The sequence below is a fragment of the Manduca sexta genome, chromosome 8, assembly GCF_014839805.1.
Source record: "Manduca sexta isolate Smith_Timp_Sample1 chromosome 8, JHU_Msex_v1.0, whole genome shotgun sequence".
Classification (NCBI taxonomy): domain Eukaryota; kingdom Metazoa; phylum Arthropoda; class Insecta; order Lepidoptera; family Sphingidae; genus Manduca; species Manduca sexta.
Window position 1 is genome coordinate 8,925,861 of NC_051122.1, and position 24,971 is coordinate 8,950,831.

A 24,971-nucleotide genomic window follows, 5' to 3' on the forward strand; every position below is an offset into this window, starting at 1 on the left:
CTTAAGCCTGAAAAACTTTATAACGCGGGCGGAGCCGCGGGCAAAAGCTAGTTTTTAATAACGTTCCAAATCACATTACTGTGAACTTAGAAAGCCAACGTGGGTCGTCGATTCCATTAATGACAAAGCACGTTTAATTCAAAGACAGGATCCGGCCGTAATATATTCCTTCTTATCCTACATCATCAAATTGAATACGTAAATCTAATTGAATTTCAAATCCGCTGTCAGACGCTTACAGTTTTTAGGAGTAATCTAAACTTGCAATATTAACGGCCATGATCTGAATTTTTTTTAAGATGTTTTAAAGCCTAAGCGTTTTGTATAATATACGATCATTTATTCCTTTGAAAATATTTTACATATTTAAAGCAAATTTGTCGATTAATCACGGTTCGTGTAATTTTATTCGTATTTACTGCCATTATCGCCAATATCTTCTGCCTTAAACTATCTCCTGTTTCAAGTCTTCGCCATGCAAAGCTACTACAATTCATCACCGATATTAATCAAATCAGGAAGCGTTATGCCTCATTAAAAATTAAATATTTATAAAAAATCTGCTTGCATAAAAAGCATTCCAAATCCAAATACGAATGACATTAGCAAATAAGCAATGATTATATAATATTAAAATAAAGAGATAGATATGTTATTAGAAAGTGAAATCTGAAGACTCGGAATAGTCCCAATTTGAATTTCATACACTTCTCCTAAATGGAAAATACTAGCTCTTATTTTGTTCAAAATGGTTTAAATAGGTCAACTATATCTCATACACGTTTACGCAGAACACTTTTTGAATATGTATATCTGTGTAGGTAGATATGGTAACTGATTTATCGCATAAAAAATAACTCAGCCCGCCCTGTGACCATGAACGCTGCAAAATCTTAGAGGCGTCGAGAGAAATGTAAAATATAGAAAACCACGATAAAATCAGAAAACTAGTTTTATTCAGATCTATCCCTTTGATTATTCACTGCCAAGAAGTAACACTTTTGCATTAGGTAGCAGTTTCTGGTTAGCCATCGATAAACTTTTCACATTTATTCCCAGAACTTGTCCAATTGAGTTAACATCTGTTCCGGCCGCACGTTACCGCGGTCTCGATCGGTTTACAACTAAATTTGATTGTTTGAGGACCTGGGGTAAAGTAGAATAGCACCTCTATCATTTGCTATTGTTAAAGGCAGCCAAGATACTTAATATCGATCTACAATGGTTTTATAACACGGACATTTTCGTCATTTGAAGGTTTAAAATTGCGACAGTAATTTTAGCGACTGTCAATTTCCTAGTAGACTAAATATTATTCTCGGAAGTTGGAATCAAATTGACTGTATCTACGCGAAGCCTAAATAAAAGAATCTTTGGAGCAAATTTGTAAACTTTTGTCTTTCTTGTGAGTTAGTACTTGGAAAATAGTATAGGTAGAAGTCTATCTAATTATTAATCGTATTAATTTGAATATGCCTAACACTGTATGTGGAGGGACAATTTCACCTATTAAAGCTGATATAATAATTTTATTACTTTTGGCATAAAGCTTGATTGTAGAAGTAGGCTGATGTGACGGTAGTAGTGGTAGCAAATCGACGCCGAACGCAGCTGGAGGAAACGACCCAGGTAATTCTCATTAACATTAAAAAGAAATGATTCGAGCGTAAACATTTCGTCAACATTCGACATTTCTGTGGATTTTAATTATGGCTCACGAATTTATAATTTATCCCGAGTCTATAGGCAAATTGATGTTTTTGTTAAAACAACCTTATTACTAGTTACTGCCATTCGAAATTAAGAAAAAAAGACATAGAGATAAAAATGATTAAAACAAATAAAGTAAAAGTTAAAATCGTTTAAAAATCCGCTGCTCAAAACATGCGCCTGGTTTTCCGTCTCGTGAAGCCTCAGTTGTTGAATGAAACATGTCAGTCTAAAACAAACACAAGTTCGCCTTTTTCGATATTAAATAACAACAGACTACGACAATGCTTTTAGAATTTCATTTTAATCTCGGATTAAACCAAAAGTTCTTGTTTTTCTGTCCTCATATTATACATTTACGTTTCACGTTATATATTAAAAGGACTGTCGATATGCTATATCCGATTTATTTATCAATAGAATGCACGAATACAATGAATTGAAAATAGAAATATATAACGCATAGTATTCTAAAACTCCAGATTGCTCTGTTCAGGAATTCATAGAATGTTTTATTTTCACAATGGAATTGCTTTTTTGTGGATTTTCAATAGAATGTTAACGTGTTCTCACTATTTTGCATAGTTACAAAAATTATATTCCATGTGTAGTAGGAAATAAGGTTTTATCCAGTTCACACGTTCCTCCATAATGTAAATAACTTACTATAAAATTAATACACACAACGCCACAATATTTACAAGCTATCCTCAATTATATTTGTCAAGTCCGGTAATTGTGGAAACTAACATGTGATTATGGCCAGAGCTGGCTTCACTCCAAGGGGCGGCGAGCCAACCTGTTGAAGAACTGGCAACCAAGTTGTTTTAATAGCAACAGAAACTGTTTAAGAAAATTGCTTGACTGTTTTATATCGGCGTCGATCGGTGCAATTCAATTAAGAACAATTAGTTTAATTACTGGTATAGATCCAATTAAAAACCTTGCTGTAAAAATAAAATAGCCTAGTGACGATGCTATGACGGCCTACATACTAGCAACGAAGTAAATTAGCGATGTTTGATACTAACTCATAAAAAGTGGGATAGACTTTTGCCTAATAAAACTGAAATGTTTTTTAAGACATATTATAAGTTAGTTGCATTAAACCAAATACAAGGTACAGATCGTGCTTACTATTAAACGTATTGCCCCAATTATAAATCGATTCCAAAATTTGACGCTCTGTAAGAATCTACATCACTTACTTGAACATGATAAGGCGCGACCTTCTCCTCTCCTTTAATTTCCACGTTGATATGCAGCCTAATAGCTCCCGATACAGCTGATTTGTCTGTTCTTTTCTCCAGGTTGTACCAGACGTCCATCTCACCGGACAATGTCCGTACCTGGGATAAAATAATTCATTAAAACCTTTGCATTCATACATACATTTTCGGAGTTTGATATAATATACCGGTGATGTAGTCGTGTAATACAAATGCAGATAGAGATCTGTTTGCTTTTCAAATGTTATATTATTATACAGTCTTTCGTAATAACACAAAGCACGAGATCCTGAGAGTTCCGGAAACCTGTATAAATATTTATTAGACGCGAGAGTAGACCCGTGAAAAGGTTTCTGTCACATCTTGCTCGCTGAAATATATATGAATGATCTTATGAATGCCTGGTTATATTTTCAGATTCTCTTAGGAATCATGCGAGTTCATAACTAGGTTACAAAATTTATTCTGTATGATGCTATTTGTATCGAAATTACCTCGATGATAGTTTGGCCCAGAAAGTCGTCCGATTCTCTTGTCAACTTCTGACGTAACTTCGATTTCAGGTCGTTGTCTTCGTCCCAAACTCTAACTTTGATCCGGTCCGAGGAGTTGTGGCACTCACTGTGGAAAAGCAACGATATTAAATTTAACTCTTTATTGGCGATAGTATATTTTATATATTTGAAAATTCTTACAAGTAGAACTTCTCATTCCACACCGGGTTCAATTCTTGCGGCATCGTTCTCGTCCTCTTCTTCACTTTGCTCACTTGGACGGTGACGTAGGGATCCGAAGTTCCACTCTTATCTTTCGCAATCAGCCCTTGAGCACAAATAACTGCCCGCATAGGGCTTTATTAATATAAATGGACAACAAATAATATAGTTTCAAATAATATAATATAATCACAAAATTATATTGCCGGAAGAAACCTTCCCAAGTATTCTGCTTCAATGCGTTATACATACGCAGTATACATATATCATAACGACGGACCATTCCGCGATCCTTCGATAAAGCTGAATATAAACGCTGGTGAAAGCATTCCTGTTAAATCTCTCGAATGTAATGTAAAGCAACATTTATATTTACGATTATTTTATGCCTAGAGTTATTGATGTTCATCATACGTATGAATATTTTCTTATAACTACGGTTATGGACTACGATATGCCACGATATCTGTATATTACATATTATCGGTTACCTTCTACCTTACTCACCTAGCACGCCGTGTGATTCTAATTCAACCTTTTGAATATCTACGATCAGGATCTTGTGTAACCAGAATAGGTTGGGGTCAAAGAAGAAGACACTAGCTTCAAACTACCAAACTTTTTATCTATGCCCAAACTCGATTTCTAAAACAACTTGAACATAGCGCCTACATTATCGCAACTTCTAATGCAAACTTCGACCAAGAAGAAAGTTTCAAAGAAGAAGTGTAAAGATATGCGCGGGAATCAGGTCTAATGATATTGGAATTTTCACGAATCGAAAAGTTATTGGCGGTAACAGGTAAAGAGGACTAGAAATTTGGGGATAATTGGGGTTCCTTCATTCGGCATGCTTCTTTCTAAATTTTCATTCACTTACGAAATTCTACTAGAATGATGGTTCTGTTTGAACGAACTGAGACGTAAGTGAGTTAAAACTAGTGTTTACCTTACACATTTCACATTCAGTGTTCTATAACTTTGAGTATCGTTACCAATCGTTAATATGTGAATTTCATGCAATTTGTGTAAATTTGCGGACGTGTTGCCCAGTTGTGGTCTTGCATTCGTTATTCATTAACGTGGTATAAAATGTGTCATTTAATGCGGACGGAGTATAAATTTTGTGTGCGTGATAAGAATAATTCACTATGTAGTATCGTTTTGACACGTGATTCGTGGAAATTTCCTTGTGTTAATGATCAAACCAAGCTACGTTTTGTCAATGGAAGTGGTTAGAGGCGGTGCATTAACGACCGTGATTTTGGGTTATTATTGAAGTAATGCAATATATTCTTTGAAATCTGCTTGTATAATTTTGGAACGTTAGTATTATTTAATCTGTCCATATTTTAAGAACAGAAACTTTCTATTTGGTGTCGTAAAGCGAAGCGACTGTTACATAATCGTTAAGCAGATGTCAAAAAAAACGTATAGTAGAGATTATAGGCGAAGATAGTTTGTCTAATAGATCAAAACTGCGAGCGTGCGGTCCGTAGCCGCAAAAGACCACCGCAAACCTGTAATGGCGATCTTGCAAGACCATTTTGACGTTCCTTCAATAGTAACTTGCTTGGCCTGTTCGAGACTGTCAATGTGAGTGTCTGGGTCGACGTTAAAAGTCCGCCTGGCCGCCACATGAAACGAAAGATGGAACAACATTTAGTGTGGGTGTGTGTGTTGTGTTTTGTTTGTCGTCGCTCGCCGCTGCTGCCGGAACCCTTAAGGAAGAACGGTTAGTATCACGGTGCCTCATCGAACCTGTGATGGCGATCTTCGCGCTCCATTTTGAGGTGCCATCGAGGACTGATTGCTTGACGGTGCTCATGTGTGCTGCGTGCGGCTCTCCTTCGATGCTGAACACGCGTCTGTCACATATACACTCGTGTCAGCTGCTAGTCTTTCAACACTTTTCATAGTTTTTTCTATAAATACTTAAAATACTGTGATTAATCCAATTATGCCTGCATTAATTTTGGCGTTTGGTGGTAATGGACTACTGTCTAATGAATGTGCAAGGATGATGTTTAAGAGAAGTAAACGTAATTACCTGGTCATCCGAGACAACAAATAGCATACGAGCAACCTTGTTTAAATTAACATAATGAACAAAAGGATTCATAGGAAATTTGTATACCTAATTAACTCGAAGATTTCTGGCTTGTCTCGTTCACGTTGCTTCATCCTTTCTTTCATCGCTGTGATGATGGAGTTAGCTTTATCTTCAGCGCCATGCTTTGATGACTTCTCGGCCGCCCCTGCGAAACACACTGCTCAGGCGGTGCCAAATAGTTCTTGGAAGACGCGGGATGCGCCGGGACGGCCCCCCGCCCCGCGCCCACATTCGCCACGACCACTCTAAGCCACAACCTGACGAGATTCCAACTTCTGATATCGAAAATAACTCAAAAATAAAAACTGTCAGTTCTGATCAGGTCGATAACATCGAGCGGCGCCAGTCGAGGCGAATCTGAGCACGGCGCCTCTTTATTAGAATACATTTCAACATATTTTATACCTCATCTTGCAGCTTTGGGGGATTGTCGAGATAAGTCGACAGACCACCATACTCAGTAAAATATGTTGCATAAATTATACTGTAAACAAAAATACCCTTCTGTCGTATATGTTAAAGTAATTTCTGTTTGTCAACCTCTTCGTTTTTGTCGAGGTTTAGTCCATATTTTTAGGTATTTACATAACATTTTGAATTAAAAGCGCTGAACACTTCCGTAAGGGAATAAGTAACAACATAAAGACAGTGAACTTAATACAGAAACGTGGAAGTCTAGAAATTAATAATGTAAAAGAAATAAACTAAAGGACCACATATAATATTGAAGTGGACAGACACTGGATTGCGTGCACACATTGCTAACAGGCACATCTTTACAAATCGTGACATTCTGTTTAGAATCGTTTTGGACGCTTGTGTTTTCGAAGCCACTATATCAAATTCTCAGAACGGTGTGTAAGATAGTGTAGAATGTAAAATAGGGTATATATAATCATATAACATAATTGATTTTACGGCTTTGACAAATTTCGGCGCTGGGCGGGGCGACCCGGAAGGAATGGGCAGATGATAGGACCGAATCCCTAGCTACGTGAGCTAAAGTCCACACTTCGAAAAATTTATATAAAATATCCATATATTAAATGTATAAAATATAAAAAAACACAAGACAAAACATAAAGCGACACGGTAAAACGTTTAATAAAAAATGTGAAAGAATAAAAAAAGCGACAATAAAATATAGAATAGGGAAAAATATTTCAAATAAAGCTATAAAACATTTGAGCTTTAAATATCAAATAAAGCATATAAACACATATAAATAATTTGAAATAAAATAAATCCGATACGCGTTTCAAAGTGTAGACTATAATTATTATGAATATGACGTGCAGTCGATGAATCTAAATTGAATTTCACATCAGTCGCGGAGAATATCGCCTAACGACTGCCCGCCTAAATGAACGTGCAAATATTATACTAATATTGTATATCATGGGAACAATAAAATTTTGAATATATCAATATACCGTGTATCGAAAATCGACAGCCATGCACACCGATGAAGCGATGGTTCAAATAATTGTTCATAAAGGGTAAAAAAATCATGCTTCTTATTATATGAGGTCGTAACATGAAGGAAGGAACGAAAATATACGTCACAATAAACAAATATATCACATCGATAAAAATAAATTATATATTAAAATAGATGGTTTTGTTTCCAAAACTGATTACGTGAAACCTTGTGATTCCTCTAACAGTGTTTGTTTGCCGATGGTCCTTGTGTCTTCAACGTGAATGTTTAACCACTGATGTACTGCGACCGACGCATGCAAAACTCTTACTCATGCACACAAATCGAGCTAGTTATGCCACAATTTGACTACATCTCTGAATTTACCTTCACACAGTAATCACCTAGACAGCGGAATCTAACAAATAAAGCGAACACTTTTTATCAATCATTTCAAAGTCGTTATTTCGTTCAGTTTACATTTTAAATTATTAATTTTGATCAGATTTAACGCAAAACTTAGTTGAAAAATAAATTTGCCTCGATTTACATTGTTTTATTACAATCCTATTTCCTTAACAAAGCGTTTATGAAATGATATAGGAAATTATTACTGTTGATAATAACCATAGTTATCTCCACAAGATACTCTTTGAATTAGGCTGCTATCTCTTTTAATAATGGGTGAACATTGTCTATTCCTAGTCACATAAGGAACTTTTCAAATAGACGTTGCTAAAGTGGATTCGATAACTGTTAAGGAAGCTATATCCTAACCAAGCTGTATACAAATTGCTTTTGCAATTGCAGTATCTTGATATTATTCGTAAATTGTTAAATCTCAATAAGATTTAAGATCTAGTTTACTTTTTCGTACTTTATCTAGAAGAAAATACAACTATTAAATTAACATTATCGTGTTGTCATGAAACAGCTAACACATATCTTTTCAACAATCCTTTGATACCGTGTGTTTAATATTGATTTTCGCGACAACGTTGTGCACCCAGAGATCTTGTCGACAATGAGTGACCCGTTGAGAGTTTCTTGACACTGCTTGAGTTTAATAAGGAGCGTAGTCCGCTTAGCCGCCAACGTTAAAAACAATAAAATGTAGCTTTTTCATATTATATTTGTACAAAATAACGACCTCCAAATGTTTTTATGGTAATCACATTTATAAAACCATTGTTCTGCTATTAACACCAATTTATACAATTTTATACAGAATAAAATCGGAAAATAATGGAATAGAAACAGCTAAAGGTATAAAAACCGTAAATATTAATGATACTGCCATAATCGCTTATATCGCAAACCGTTCCGTTATTTTCCGAATCTTATAACTCATAAAACATCAAGTCAACAAAGTGTCGTTCACTGGGAATAAGTTCTAAGATTTGGAATATGCACCTCAATAGAATTTTACGGCAAATAATGAAGTAGGGCTCTCGAAACGGGGCGAACCAAAGCAGAAATTTTATAGAACAATTGGGGAAGTTTACTTTTATTACATAAAATAATCGGTTTTCGTCTGAGTTACATCGCCTTGGACCTAAAACTTTTGAGGCTTCTGAACTAGTAAAACTAATTCCCATTAAATCAACAGGGGCTTAGCGAAATATCAGTATCCATTGACTTACTTTGTAGGCAGTCAGCATTGAGCAAATCCTTGCATTTCTCGTGACATTTGACACCGCACTCTGTACACCTGACTCCTTGCCTGGCTATGCCCCAAAGTAATCCTTCACACTCGTAACAGTATGTGGGGGACGTGGCCGTCCACAGTACGAAATTATGAGGGGTAGTCGATGATATGGGGTAGATGAGAGCTTGTAATGTCTTCTTATAAACGTGCATTTTCTGCAAGACATTGAAAAAGTAAGCGTTTGAAAGTAAAGAGAATTAAATGAACCCGTCCTTTTTGCAGCAATATACAGATAATTTAATTTTTGACTTACTATTTTGCTCATAATAAAATTGTGATTTTTATTCTTATCTCCGTAATAAACCTTGAAAATATTTATTGTAAAAGATACAACGATGATAATGATAGTTTGGTTGAATTCATATAAAGTGTATGAGGAAACATCATAATGTTTCAGTGACAAGTAAATTATCATTGTCATCATATCATTATTATGATATAACATAATAAATAAATAATAAAGCTTCCAATGAATAATACTTAGAAGCCTTCAAAGACAAATCAATAGTTAATGGACTTACCAATTCTTCGTCGTTTAATGTAGCTCGGTGTACAGCCGATGTCAAACCTGCGTTCCTCTTCGTGGCAGCCATTGTCTAAATAGATCATAGAAGTGTTAATTAAAATAATAGAAAATTATATTTGCCTTTGAAGCGAGTTTTGTATTGCTCTAAAATCAAGCTAGAATGCCTGCCTGGCTACAATTATCTTGATTTAGTTAATCTTTAATAGGTGCTTCTTAAATTGTAACGATTAATACATGCCTTCAAAGCTGCCTTTTAAGCCTCTTGAAATATATTAGTGTTAAAAGATCTACTTAAACTTGAGAATGGCTATCGATTGAACATTAACAGATGAATGAAGATTGATATGATATAAAAATGTTGCAAACTTTCCACGTGCTTAAAATGTTCAAAAAACGATTTACAAAATGTGAGTTTAAATGTTTGTGTATGAGACACAACACGTATATTGTTTTATGAGTGTTGTAAATTAATTTTGTGATGTGGAATACCCGTCAGTCGATAAATATTTGCTGTGATACAGAAGCGTTGCAATCCAATGATTTATTTTCAAACACGTGCACTTTCCCAGTACGGAATCCAATTTAACAATTTTATTAATCGTACAGGGGAAATTTTTTAATGTTACTTAACTAAAAGGATCCACGTGAGATCCACACGCTTTCCCCGATACCAATATTGCATTCTACAAATGAAAAGCAAAAACATGCAGAAGCGTATCAAACTTGTTCCAATTATATTAACATATGATGCAAGCACTCTATGTGCAATTAGTGAAAAGATAAAATTTATAGTGTCGTCGAATGATTTTGTCTTTTCACTTATTGGAACTGCATGCATAGAAATAGATAGTGTTATTAGGAGAGAAATACCTTGAGAACCTGCAGGTCCGTGGTAAGGGGGTAAAATGCAATTATATCATTAATTGTCGTTGGTACTGGTTCTATGGAACTTCTATGGTTTTTTGCTCTGGTGACCCCTAAATCGCTCAACGGTTTGGACTTAATACACGAACTAAGAAAGATCAACGGCCATCTAAGTAGTACAGTTAGAAGAAAAACACATAAAGGTAACATTGAAACACCGATAAAAAGAAAGGATGGGGTAAAGTAGGCCTTTTAAAGTATTTTGTGTTTTATTAATTTGGACAACAGATGGGGAGAAAGGGGTTTCTAAGATCCGTGGTTAGGTAGAACTAAGTATTTTGCAAAGATTTAATAAATAAAATTGATATATTACTTTACTATTACAAACGTATTCTACGTTATTTTAACTGTAGAGTATATATTCTGCCTTTGCGAAAACTTCATAAAATCCGTGTCTAATGTAAAATCAAATAAATTTCTTTTGAATAAAGAAGCGACAGATTTGTCTCCCCATTAATTGTTCAAAACACACATGGAAATTTTCTGTATAAAAGAAACATTTATTACGCGCCTAATATTACTAAGCTCCTGGAAGCATAACGTCGATGCGAGCTGTAAACATTTAAGACCAGTTTCAAATATCTACCTTCCATATCCGTGTAGATAAACCTTTATTATATCCGCGGTGCCTTCGTTAGAACACATCGAATAAACATATTTAAGATAGCGAATTGAAACCGGCCAGAGCCAGAGGAAAATATAGCTTACTTCCATTGGAATTGTAATAGTAATGTTTTGTTTGAAGTTTGTACAAATTTGAATGTTACTTACGAGCTCGGAGACCAGCGGGATCGATTTTCTCCTGGGTCTGATGTCAGGCATGCTGTCGATGTTGCTGTAGAACGGGTTGTCTCCAGGGTGCCTATAATGTGTCCGAATTTAGTAATACTAGAAGCTTTCTCAGTCATCTTCTAGTAAAACCACATATGTAATGTCATCTTTGTTAATATCGTGATGCAATCAAATATTCATCTTTTTAATACTGAGTTCTGATATTTGAAACTATACCAATATTGTATTCAAGTATTTTTTGACTTTGAATTGTGAATGTGTTACTCCATGATTAATAATTCTAATCTTAAATAAGTTCATTACATACAACTAAACAATAGTTTGTAACCTAAAGAGGAGGTTGTATTTAATGAACTTTAGGTATTAAAGGCAGTGTAATATTAAGTTGGGAAGCGCAATAAAGACAGACAAGCTTCTGAATAAAACAGTGTGAGGCGCAACCCGCCGCGTTGAATGAGCATACATACGATTGAAGTTATATTCTGACTGAATTTGAATTTACTTTGATGTTGTCGAAGTAAATTAAATTTTGCTGTAATTCTATATTCAACATTATTGGTTTCTTTGCTCATTGATAAGAGATCTTAGAATAGCTAGTAAAAAATATCAAGACTTAACAAAAAATAATAATCAATAAATATTTGTTTAGAAAATCCGAGTATGAAAACCCATTCTTACATATATTCAATACTATATGCGGCATGAAAGTACAATAGACCAAGAGAAAACGGTTCCGATATTATTTTAGTCTTGCGTAACATTCGCTCCTTGCAGTCTCATCGATTCGTGAATTCATATTGCAAGAACTTTTATACTATCTAAGATGTTCGAGTTAGCTTCGTCTATACCGACATGTGGTATGCTTGCTTGGCTTGAATGTATAATCACTTCTTTTAACTTTAGTTTCATAACAACTACTAGATGTAAAGTGAAACATGAAACAATTTGCAGAAATATATAGCTCATCAGATGGTATTTAATATCAGAGTGGATTTGATTTCGCATATTTTGTAGAGAATTTGATTTTATCTTTACGTATCATACTTCATTCAGATATTTGAATAGGATAATTGATATAAATTTCTATTTACTGAATGTCACATAATATTAAACTTCAGAGTATGTTTCGTGAAGTCCTAAAACTGTACCATTATAACCTTTCAAGGGTCATACAACATCGTCGTAAAGTTAAAAAGAAATCGTCTACCAATTATTTTGTTGCATCTCAAGTGGAACACAGAAATCAATATGTTTATTTTAATTACATACCCATTTCCTCTTCCGCCTTGGTCGTTGAAGCCGCCGGAGCCATTCTAAAAACAAAAATAAAAATTAAAAAAACGAAACAAAAAACTAAACAAAACGCCAACATTTATTTATAACAAAATATAACAACAATTATAAAGGTATTAAGCAACACGGTTCGATATTATATCAAAGAGAAATTCATTTCATTCATTTATTTTGTTAACGCCAGACAATTTCTACATGCATACTATGAACTTCTCTTCAATGTAATATCTATAAAATTAATTACAAAGTAACAACAGGTTGTATATTACATGGAGAATCAATAACTCACTTACGTAGTATAAAAATTGTCTTAGTATTTTCTTCAAAAACATCAAATAAGTAGCTTTCACCTCGAATAGGAAATTACTGACCGAAGATTTCTTCAGGTCTTTTCAACAGTATTAACATAATTACGTTGTCCCATTGCAAATAAACTTCTAGTTATATTCAGTACAATATAAAGGAATAATTTTAAAACATTTACCTATATATCAATACAATTATAATACTACATTATATTGTTCAACATCTAAAATATTCCGCTAAATAAGTTTTACACAAAGTGCCAGCTATATAGTTATGTACGTGTATATAATATCTATTCGATTTTCTAAGCGAAGATTTAATTAGAATATATAATGACGTCATATGATGAGCCTCTTAAACCGCCGTTGATTAATTAATCCCTCATACACAAATAATTTAAATTATATTTTAACTGAATGCTATTAACACAGTTTTTTTCCGAACTCGACTTGAAATCATATGAATGAGACGATATAATGAATAAAAATAGGTTAAAAATATAGAAGTTCTTGTGTCTCCTGAACACAAAGGCTTAATGAATACGTAATAATTTGGTTTATTGTTGATAGAGTTCAGAATCTTGTTAATAAAAGCAATCAACCGAAATCCACTGCGAATTGATTAACCGACGTAAATTCGAGCGATTTTAGACTCTACATAAAGGAACATTGTTCTTTCTCTTATGATATGAGATGATATGACGATGGGTAAATGTTTGTACGTTATAATGATTTTAACGCCGCATTAATGGAGCATTGAATCGTAATTTGCCTAGAAATAGTGAAATTGTCGCCAAAATTATACCTAAACGATAACACATGCATAATACTGAGTACGCTAATGAGTAAAGGGATTATTTATTATATCTAAACATTGTTAAGCTGGTAAATCTTCGTTAAAAATTGTATAATCATTGTTTGGTTGAATATATTCGTAAGATTTATATAAAAATTCATATTATATATATGTATATATCATATAGAAAGTTCTTAGTACCTATTGCGCCGGTTATATCTAATTATTGCCACAATTAAATAGAAACAGCGTCATTGATAACATAATGTATCGTATTGTTATAAGAGCACCCTATATTCTATTTGCATCCAGATATAATATATAGCAGGCGAAAGGATAAATTGGTGGAAAAAATGGTTTGTTTGTCACAACCGTAGTTAGTTAAAGTTGATACTGTAGAAATAACAGACCACGTTTCACGCTAATGTCAGCTTGGTAATTTAATTCGTCTAATGTCGTTATTTCTCACTGGAAGTTGTTAGGTGGACGACTGAATTACAGAAGTTAAATATTCAATGTAAATACATGTCCTACAGCTAATCTAGTCATTACATAAGAATAAGTTCTTTAAATTGAATTTTAAAGCAGATCGAGTAACATTTGCAATGGCATTGATTAACATCAGTCTAACTTAGTTTGACTTTCGTATTGAAAGTTTCCAGCAGCCGAGTATTCTAACATTTAAATTATAAATTTAACTCTTAACTCTAATTTCGTGAAATTTTTGCATTAGGTAACTTACACCTGCGCTCACTTTGTCCTTCTCGGTGGATGGCGTCGTCGCGGCAGGTGTGTCTGATGTCTTTTCTTCGGCCTTGCGGTCCTTGAGCGCCTTCAGGAGTTTCCATTTACTGCCAACCGGAGCGTCTTGCTGAGGAGGCGGCTCCTGCACTGGGGTAGGTTCTTGATGGATCTGAGGCATGTCATAGTCGTCGTCAAGTTCATCGCCACTCATTACTGGGCTGTCAGGGCCCGACGTTTCGCCTGATCCTGAGTCGTCAGCGTAAGATTTATCGTCATCATATTCTTTTTCTTCTTCACCCATATCATCGGTGGTTTCTTCAATCGCAGGGAATGTTGTAATATCTTTCCAAGTGTCTTTTACAGGAGATTCATCATATTTATTTTTAACTGTTGCCGTTTTTAATTTCAACTCTCTTAATACGTAGGACATTTTCTCTTTCAATTTTTCACTTGGCTCTTCAGATATCTCTTCGATCTCTGGCTCTTCTGTCAATGTTTGTTGCCTTTCAGCTTCTAACTGGGATTGATGTTCTAATTCCTCCAGTTTTCTTAATTCGTAACAATACCATTCGTCTTCGGAATCAATACTGTCCTCTGTACTTTGTCTCCTTGAGGAAACTCGAGATCCACTCCTCCAAGAATGAGTGCTTCGGCTATCGTCATCATCGTGTTTATTTGGTATTTCCAAACTTTGTTGATGTCGTGGTTGAAATTTATTTGGTAGGCCCCGTGAACTTTGAATTGAAGGGCTTCTTTCTGTATACATAGTTGCTTCTTCTGCCACAGTACTGCTAATTATTTCTGGTGTACCTGATTTGCGTATTGCTGTTTCCTTTGGCGTAACAACTTCTTCAGGGGTCTGCTCTTGAACTTCTGGCTCTGATTTAGGAGGAGACGTATCACTTATTTGATCATCAGTTATAGAAGTCGACTTTCTTAGACGGTACTTTCCTAATGCTCTCGACACTGCAAACTCCTGTGAACTACCACTATAGGGTTTATTGTTTTCAGAAGTTCCTTCTTCCGGTGCTACCGATGCTTTTTTAACATCACCGATGGTCGCAAAAAGTGACGCAGGAGACTGGTTAGATTCTTTATCCTCTTCTTCAAATAGATCAACATTTGAAATGTCAGTGTCGATATCTAGTTTTTCTAATTCTTGAATGTTATCTTTTTTCATTTGACTAACACGAGCAAAATGAAAATCAATGTCATCACTTTTGTCGCGTGGTAGGGCTGTGGTCATTGGCGGGAATTTCTCGGGTTCTTCGATTATGCATTCTGTCTCTTCATCATTTTCATATTCCAACCCTTTTTCTTGCAGCTCTTGAATAATTTGCTGTTGTTCTACAATTTCTTGATTATTTACTTTTCTCTGCTTTGGTTTAGGAGCTACCTTTGCAAATACGTTATTTTCGTGCGTAGAGTCAGAAAATACACTATCACTATCCTCTGATTGTGCACTAGATCGGCCACCTGACCATTCCGTTTCGGATGTTTCTGGATCTGATAATGATTGATGGCTAGCTTGATGTTTTCTCCTAGCTTTTTGTAATAAACCCGACATCGAAGCCACTAAATGATACTTCTTTTTTCTCCTCTGTGCGGACATTATTCTCTCTTTCAGTGACTTTTCTTGTTGTTGGGTCTGTTCTACTGTATCTACACCGGAAGGTAAAGAGTGTGATCTATGTTTTTTAGGCAAGTGTAAATCTGGTAGCCAGTGGCTCATGGAAGACATAGCTGATTTCAACGAAGAAGTCCGTTTTGGTTTCTTTGGTTGCTTATCTTGTGTTTTTCCTTTCAAGTTAGTTGAAATTGATAAATATCCTGATTCTGAAACTAAAACACCACTTGAATCTACATACTGTTCTTTTCGTAGTTTCGAATGCTCTGTGATTTGTTTCTCGTATGCTTGGCCCTCGTACATAATATTACCATTCCGTTGATCGTATTGTTGTTGCTTAAAATATTCTTGTTGTAATTGGTTTTGAAACTGCTTTCTTTCAGTAATGCTCAGTGAATGTGATTTTAAGCTAGATGTTTCCATGGAACTCGTAGGAGATCTGCTCCCGCCTTGCCAAGAAAGTTGGTCTTCCAAAGAAGTTCTTTTTGGAGAATCATATCTACTCGATGTCGGATAATAAGAAAGAGCATCTGTTAAGTTACTTGTCGGATAGCCTGTACGATGACCGGTCACTTTATATCCATTTTGATAATAATGAGGATCTCCAACTCCCATAGTATTAGCCCTAGTGAGTGGTCGTTTGTTAGCATTCGCAGCGGATAGTACAACAGTTTGGGCATGGTAACTAGGTTCGGGTGGATATGAATCAACTGCAGGCCGTGGAACAGGTTCCGGCATTTCATTTCTATCTAATAATTCGGAAAAACTGCTATCTTCAGACAACATTCCCCGCGGAGTACTATACACAGTTGTAAATATTGGCTGTCTATTTCCAGCAACAGAGTAAATTGAAGGAGCTTCGTTACCATAATAATATTCACCAATATTAGTAACTTGAGTCATTTGCTCAGCCATAGAATATTGTAAGTCACTCTTTAAAAATTCACTATCAATTTTACCTTGCAATTTACTTAAGTCCCTAGAATTGCATACATCTTTTGTGAGGTGATCAATCTTACGCAAGCTGTAATCGCTTTTTAAGCTCTTATCCTCATATAAGTAGGAATCTACTAAAGTCTCTAAGTACGGTTTAGACTCTAGCTCATAAGACATTCTTTGAGCCGATTGAGGTGAAGAAATTCTCATTTTATGGGAATCATGACTACTATGCACAACACGCCCCGTTTTAGGGGAACCAGGACTTTTTTCTAAACTTGACCATCCGCTCATAGAGGATAGGCCTGAGTCAGACTTTGCTGCTACGATATTAGCGCTATCCCTTTTTATATGTTTAGGTGATGTTTTTGGCGATTTTGGTGACCTTGGGCTCAATCGCATATTATCAGGAGGAAGGGTACTCCCAGCGGTTAACATTGCTTGGTGCGAGGGTAAATCATTATTATTTTCAATAGAAGGGAATAAATCTGCTCCATTTGGTGGGGCGGGAGGTGGAGGGCTTGGGGATTTTCGTAATCTAGTATCTTCGTAACCTAATTCTAATCTATTATCAGTAGGACCGTTATAGATTTCATGCATCGAAAGTGGGGAATGTTGTTCTGCACTCGTTTTATACATGTCACTTAACGGTTGAGACATACCTTTACTAGAATAATAACCAGACCTTGCAGTATCACTTATTTGATAGGAAGAACTATACTCAAACCTTTCTCTGGAAAGGGCACTTGGAGATTTAGAGGCTTTTGCCGCATTTATTTCTGCGTTGGCTACTGCTGAACTGTACGCTAAGCGACCGGTCACCGTTGTGTAGGGCTCTGTAGTTGTTCTCTCTGGTACGTATTTTCTGCGAGGTGAGAGATTTGGCTGTAAGTATTCGATTCTGTCTGTTGCAGCATTATCTACGAGGGACAGTCTTGATGGAGATTTTTCTCTCACCATTGACTCTTTAGGCATCGTTAACATAAAATCATCAAAACTTTTCATCATGTCATTAATAGCCCAGCTTTCACCACCAGCATATACACTCTTGAGTTGTTCATTTATTATATTGCCATCTTCGACTAAAGTCTTGGCTTCTATATCTCTGTCCATTTTGGATGTCATTTTTGTTTCAGGGCTTCGAAGCCTAGTTTTCAAGTCTTTTAATTCTCTGGAATCTTTATGTAATTGGTTTGTCAGCCTATCTAATTCGTGTAATTTATCTACTGTAATTTGATCTATTGTACTTAAAGTAGATAAATGCACCAAGTCTCTTTCGCTAATTCCGGGTCCACCCTGTAGTCCACGATAATCTTTATAATCGTTTGCACTGTATATTTGTCTCGAGCCAGCGGGAATAATTTCGATTTCAGCTTCCTCTGGCGCTTCCCAAATCATGTCTAACTGCGAAGGAGGTCTTGACACTTCATCACAAACCAAATCGTCTCTGTACGCTTGGTTTAAACTTTTATAGAACGCTTCATTTGATTCCATAACTTCTTCCTGAGGAACTAATAGTACGGAACTTCGTCCCACATCTAATCCTTCTTCTATACCATCTTCAACCGTGCCATTTCCTAATATTTCCCTTATCACTTCGAGACGAGTCATTGGATCCCTTGCAGCGACAGTCCGACATGTGTAAAAGTCGAGTAAAGTTGATATTACACCTTGTTGATCTGCTAACAACGCCTCAAGCCGCTCTAGTCGTTCCCACATCCTGACATATTCTTGGCTGAGCAGATCGAGAGCCCGCCAAGCGTATTTGAGTTCTGTTTCAAGAATATTGAGGCGCGTTCCTAGGCGCTCCATATAATCGCTGATAATATAGTCACCGGAGTATGGGGGCAGGTCGGGAGGCAGCGCGAGGGAGCCGCACTCGTCCATATCGACCTCGGCAACCCCACTCCCTCCGCCCTCGCTTTCCTCCATCGCGCCGCCGGCGCCTGCCCCAGCACTGTCGTGAATTTCGCGCATCATCTTCGGATCGGATAGTGGGTTGCACATAAATTTTTGCACTATGAGTCATCCCATATCGTTTTAATTTTAACACTTTCCACACAAAACTGTCCCGTTTTTTTATCAGTCACAAGCATCATTTTATCACTTTTAAATCCAGTACATATTGTTCATGTAGTTCACTTTTTTATATATTTTATAACACTTTAGGTATACTTTGTACTTCGACGGAATTAAATTGTTGATTATTTTGCATCAAAAATATATTTGGGTTACTCTATTACATTGCTGTAAAGAAAACACGTTGGAGGCACGCCCTTTGTGTACCCACTGGTTTGGACATAAATAATTTTATGTTCACACCAGTGTACAGGAATGGAAAAGGAATACCTCAACGGAACGCATGGACTCGTACTTATTCAATTTATTCAAAGAAAATGTTACGATTCAAAAAGTTTATAAAAGTCATTCTAAAAGCAAAGTCAACACGTTCCTTAGGGAGGCAGCTAAGCGGTTCACAGTCGATTCCACGTGAGTAAGTGTGCCTCAGAGGTGGAAGGCGGCACCCGGCACAGGAAGGAAATAGGATGAAACGAAAGGAAATTAATGCCGAGTTTCACCACCGCTTCGCTTAAATTGACCTTGGGATTATTGGATTAGGAAAACTGTGATGTAACATGTGGCAAATGGAATTTAGAAATATGTACGCCTGTGTCGATGTTATGCTATATTTTTCTAACATTTTGAAGCAACGACAACGACTAAGTAAATGACAGCGTGTACAGAACCGTACGTGACTGGCTTCCGTTAGCGGAATGCCTTTGATACTGTAAGGAGGAATGTACGGCTTATATATCTAGCCATAATAACATTGTTGGTATAAGCTGTTTCTGCATGTAATATCATATTAGGTTAGTGATTTTGCGCAAACTAAATCCATGTTCTTTTTCATATTTTAATTCTAAAAATTCTTTTAGAATTTTTTTTCGTTAAAGTAATCAAATTTACACCAAAAAGCCCCAAGCAAAGTACTTGTACTGCCGACCGAATTTCGCACTCATATAATTTGCATTTATATATTTAATTTCATCCCAAAAAACTTTACTAAATTCGTTTATTGTATTCGTGAATTGTTTAACTTTGTCAAAATGTCATGTCAACTCCCTATACAATTACTGTAGATCAAATAAAAGTAATAGTAAACTTTATTCTTTTATACGATCAGTCAGCGTCCTAAGCTAACAAACCGTGACCAACTTAATTTACGTTTACATGACCCGCTGATTTAAATAACATGCTATATAACGCAGTACTCTCATTATATTTTTTGTTAGAAATTGCATTAATATCATCCATATTACCTAGGTTTGTGTGTATTGTGGATAATTAATCTGAGTATCTAATGATCCAACTGCTTGTTTGTCCCCTTAAAATTATAATAAGTTTAAGAGTATTCTCAAATGCTACAGACCGATAACGTGTCAATACACGAAAACGCACATAAACATCAGTCAAAAAGCCATTTCCAAAGCGAACAAACCTCGCAGTGGGCAGTGCGAAGTAATCACCAATTGTCTTTCATCTCACGAAACCAAACCAAATTAGTGGCAATGAACCGACAGAAAATGGCGTTTCTTGGAATGGCAATCCCCAATTGAAACAGTTGGATACTGGCCAAAATCCACCAGAACTTTTGCTCAACACTAATTGGATTTGTAGACCACACTCCATGAAGAAAGTATAAAGGGAATTTTATTGAACGCTCGTCCCTCTGAGAATTGTCGGGTACTTTAAAAAATATAAAAGCCGCAATGTAAATTAAGTGACTCCACGTTTAGGTCAGAACGGTTTGTTTATTCACTTTTATTCTTTTGTGTGTGAGGAAATATGAAATTAAATTTGATTGCGACGAGTAGTTTGAGTGTTTGTAATGAATAAATATTTATAAAGTGAAAACTGGTGTGAGCAAGGTTTTAATTTTATTCGTCATAATATTGTTATACTTTGGCGCCTTTTTTGAAGCTATTTATTGAATAAATGCTATGTTAACCTACGCTTTATTTGTAAATGGATAGTTACTTATGAAAAAAAAAGATCATATTTTCATCGACAGTCATGATACAATACACTAATTATTTTTGATTACAACGATAGATTCAGATAACAAAGAAATCTAAACAAAATTATCCGATTTTTATCAAAATATATCCGTCGGGTTTTTATCAAGGAATCTCGTAAAAGCAAAGCAAAATTGCCAAATTTTCTTCCATGGGATCGACGTGAGATAAAACGTTAAAGAATACAAAATAATCCCCAAGAGTTGAGATCAAACGGATATTCCCCAATAACTCTCGAAAGGTCAGTAAACGATTTTCTACCTCCACCGATCTTTTCAATTTCATGGACCCACATTTTACTTCTGGTTGGACATAAATTCTTAGATCCACGTTGTATGGAATTTATGGGATCGTGGCAGTATTAATTTGTACCAAGTGTGTACGGTCCGTAAATTTTGTTGTGTCAAAAAAGGTACAAAATAATGGGTGCCTGGTTATTGATAATCGGGTTCAAAGGATTTATAGAAAATTATTACGATAAAATTTGTCTTAAGTTACAAGTTACTTTTATATTGACTTTATTAGAACGCAAGACGCTTCTACATGTTTATGTACAGTATTTTGAGTGTCATTCTCTATCATTTTTCACACATTTGAATTTTAAATTTAAACAATTTTCTATGAATTATGGCCAAAAGATGCAAAAATATATGACCGACGGAGATTTTTCAAATATTCAGAAATAAGTAACATACAGATATTCATGAATATTTTTACTACTAAATCAATGCAATTTGTTTTCAAACCATAAAACAAAAATACAACGTACGACATATCTGCAGAACAATAAATCAGTGGAGTCGACGCGACTCGATGCTCAAACGGTCTGAATATTACAAGTAGCGAGACGAAAGGGTGTGGATGTTGGCAGGAGTTCAAGCCAGCGCATCTGGCAAGCCAGAACCACCCGGGATTTCGTATAGTTAATGAGCCTTATCTACATTATGTATGCGGAAAGAAAAACTTATGAAACTTTGTACTTTTTATTATGCAGACATTTAGGAAAAGTATTTTCGGAATTAAAAACACCAAAATACCATTTAAATACTTCTTAGTAGTTGACAAAATTTTTGCAGACTCTAGAGGAGGCCCTTAGTTACAACCAAGTTTAAGTATTTTTTTTCTGAGACAAATATTTCAGTTATATTTTTTTAAATTTGAAGATATTATTAACAACAGTCATAGTGCTCTTGAATACTCAATTGTCTTATACCATGACCAGTATAAATAAACAATAATAAGAAGCATTTTCTCTCTATGCTCAAAAACCACTGCAGTATTCTACAGACGAAATGCAGTACAAATCATGAATACAAACCCCGGTCCAAAACAGCAGTAAAACAATGTATTGTCGGCAACAATAGTGTTGGGAAACAAACGAATAAATTAATTACCATAGCACTGTAACGAGTAAAACTTTAACAACTAAAGGTACAAACAAAGTTGGACAACGCGCGACATATGGCAATAATGCTAATTGTTAATTGATTACGTAATTTTACTTGCACATTTTTTTTATACTGATCTACCTGTTAAAGGATTCTAAAGTGTTAAACGGATACAATTAAAAAAGCTCATTTCAAAGCAATCACAAAACACATTTAATGAAAGAAAAATCTCCGCTTAAACACGAGTTTGAATCGTGACAGACATGCAAGTGTTTGCGCCGTAAGTATGTATGCGCTCGCATTGTCAACAGACGATTCCGAGCGTGAGCGTACTTCCGCCCTGCCTTCATAACACCGACTCATGCCCATTTCATTCAGCGAGACCGTTTTTCACGGCGCTTCAGGAGTTCCGTTTCCCGTCGGCGTGGAAACCTATTAGTCACTATACATTTGCATATTAAAATGTTATTAATTTACGATTCTTTTGCACCTTTGCTGCTTCTTGGATTTTTTATGCATAATAATTTTTGCTTTACATAGATTCCAGCAAGTATTTTTGTTAAGAATTTGTTAACAAATTTATAATAAAATGTATTAAAGGTTAAATAAGACGTTTATATGATATATTGATTTTAAATGTCAAAGCATTCAGTGTGGGAGCAACTAAGTTTCTTGATTCAATATTAGCTCTACATATTTACTTTGGAAAACAAATGAACGTCTAGATGACAAAAGAATTACGTCAACTATAGACTATTGACGCAAATGGGTAAGTGCTGATGCAATGCATTAAGGATTCCTTTAAGTGGAATTAATGTAAAATCTATTTTATTACATAGAAAAGTGACAAAGATATTTTAATATCTTTTAATCATCTCAAATAGTACTTATATTATGAAATGTCATGTAAGGATCGAAAAATCTTTTCATAATGATTTTAAACCTTAAAACTTTTACCTTAGAATACAAGTACATTTCTGTCACTTGTAAATGTAAAAAATAATTTTAGTTCCAACTGTTTATCATAGAACAAAATGACGATACCCGTGCAAAAGGTGTTTCGAGGTCAACTGCCTTTTAAACTAATTATATATTGTTCGAAATATATTATATCAATATGTCTATATATTAATATTATTGTAACTCTTTTTACTAAAATTACACGAAAGAAGGAGTATGAAATTTGGCACAGTTAAAGTTTATATAAAGCAATTCAGAAAGCTAATATTTTATATAGTATGAATTAGAAATACATTAAATTAATTAAAAAAATCCCAATTCTACAATTTTGATATACATATTGTATACTCTTTTGTTTATAGTTAAAGTCTATAGTCCAACTGAAAAGATAATAATATTATTTATCCTTATTCTCTATAGGCTTACTGAAAGTCAAAAATAATTATAATGTCAAACATATATATTAATATGTGAAGAGAAAACGTTGTATCTTTTTTTAAGTACATTGCGCGCTCGGAGGAGTGCTAGATTTGGCATAATTAAAATTCCATGTATATGAGTGCAGAAAAATAAAATATATGTACAAATACATCAAATTTAATGGTCGAATTCTACCCACTCGACGACCTCTAATTATAATAAGCTCTGTAGTATATATTATTTCACTGTTAGACAGTATTGAGAAATCTAAAAGCTGGTTTAAAAGAAACGTTTTCAGAATGCTGTCACGAGAAAAAATGCTATATTTTTTTATGTGTAATACTGGTCTTATTATTTGCTGAATAACAGTTCTCTACTAATACATAACAACAGTATTGTCTTTTCAGATTCTTTGTGGTTTACATTGACTGTTCCGTATTGGTTATTTAAACTTAAAAATTATATTTTAGCAGAGAGTTCTAAGATTATGTAAAGTCATTTGGAACATTACAAAAACGTTGCGTTCTTGCGATGTTTACTGAATCTACTGTGAAATAGCAAAACACCAATGTAAAATACTGCATGTTTTTCCATATCGTGATTTACACGTTCTTAATGAGCATATGAGAATAATTTCCGCAATTATGTTATTTTTGTATGAATATCTAAGGACGCTGTGTAATCTTATCACACAGCCATTTCAAATAAGACAACGACTTATTAACAATTAACTTAATAATATTTGAAGCACAAATTCGGTTATAATTTCCTACCTATATCTTTACTCTTTAAAGTCCTCGTACTTTCCCAATTTTGATGCGTGCCCTATACTTAGACGATGTAATTACCACTTACTATACTTATACCTTATATATAAATCACATGCAATTTCAAAACAATGGCCGTAATAATTATAAATTCATCATCGTCACAATAGTCCGCCTTGTTAATTTATTCAAGAAAACGGGCCGAGCAAAGTAGGTTTCTTGGTGACCCGTCGACAAACCAATTTGTCTCTTAATGAATAATGTCAAAGGGTTTGTATTCAATTGGCTGGCTGGGTGACGTCCCTGGAGTCCAAATAGGTACCTTTTTCTCCCTAGCGCCATGCTATCTGTTTTCCTTCGCGGCAATTTCATAAATTATATCCAGGTTGGCAATACGTTTACGTGTGTAACTAGATTTTGTTGTGAATGTATATTTCTCGAGACTGTATAACACTTCAAGTGTTTTGTGTATGCTATTTTTGTTTACGAGGGTACAGTCGGTTTACTTCTGCCCTACAACA

General features: G+C 35.0%; 1 protein-coding gene across 7 annotated transcripts in view; it reads right to left on the reverse strand.

Annotated features, from left to right (window-relative positions):
* Window positions 1-24,971, reverse strand: part of LOC115440116 (protein unc-13 homolog A) — a 73,723-nt gene that overhangs the window by 39,976 nt on the left and 8,776 nt on the right. The window contains exons 2-12 of one of the 7 annotated variants that reach the window (XM_030164285.2): window positions 14,275-19,086; window positions 12,408-12,451; window positions 11,118-11,208; window positions 10,293-10,301; window positions 9,418-9,492; window positions 8,832-9,051; window positions 5,793-5,925; window positions 5,176-5,282; window positions 3,635-3,776; window positions 3,434-3,560; window positions 2,919-3,059 (exon numbers count right to left, since the gene is read on the reverse strand). In XM_030164285.2, the coding sequence (XP_030020145.1) occupies window positions 2,919-3,059; window positions 3,434-3,560; window positions 3,635-3,776; window positions 5,176-5,282; window positions 5,793-5,925; window positions 8,832-9,051; window positions 9,418-9,492; window positions 10,293-10,301; window positions 11,118-11,208; window positions 12,408-12,451; window positions 14,275-18,846 (5,661 nt within the window). In that variant the 5' untranslated portion in view covers window positions 18,847-19,086. Of the gene's footprint in view, window positions 1-2,918; window positions 3,060-3,433; window positions 3,561-3,634; window positions 3,777-5,175; window positions 5,283-5,416; window positions 5,524-5,792; window positions 5,926-8,831; window positions 9,052-9,417; window positions 9,493-10,292; window positions 10,302-11,117; window positions 11,209-12,407; window positions 12,452-14,274; window positions 19,513-24,971 lie in introns of those variants that run through there. The other 6 variants (XM_030164290.2, XM_030164292.2, XM_030164288.2 and 3 more) reach the window with 6 other exon arrangements.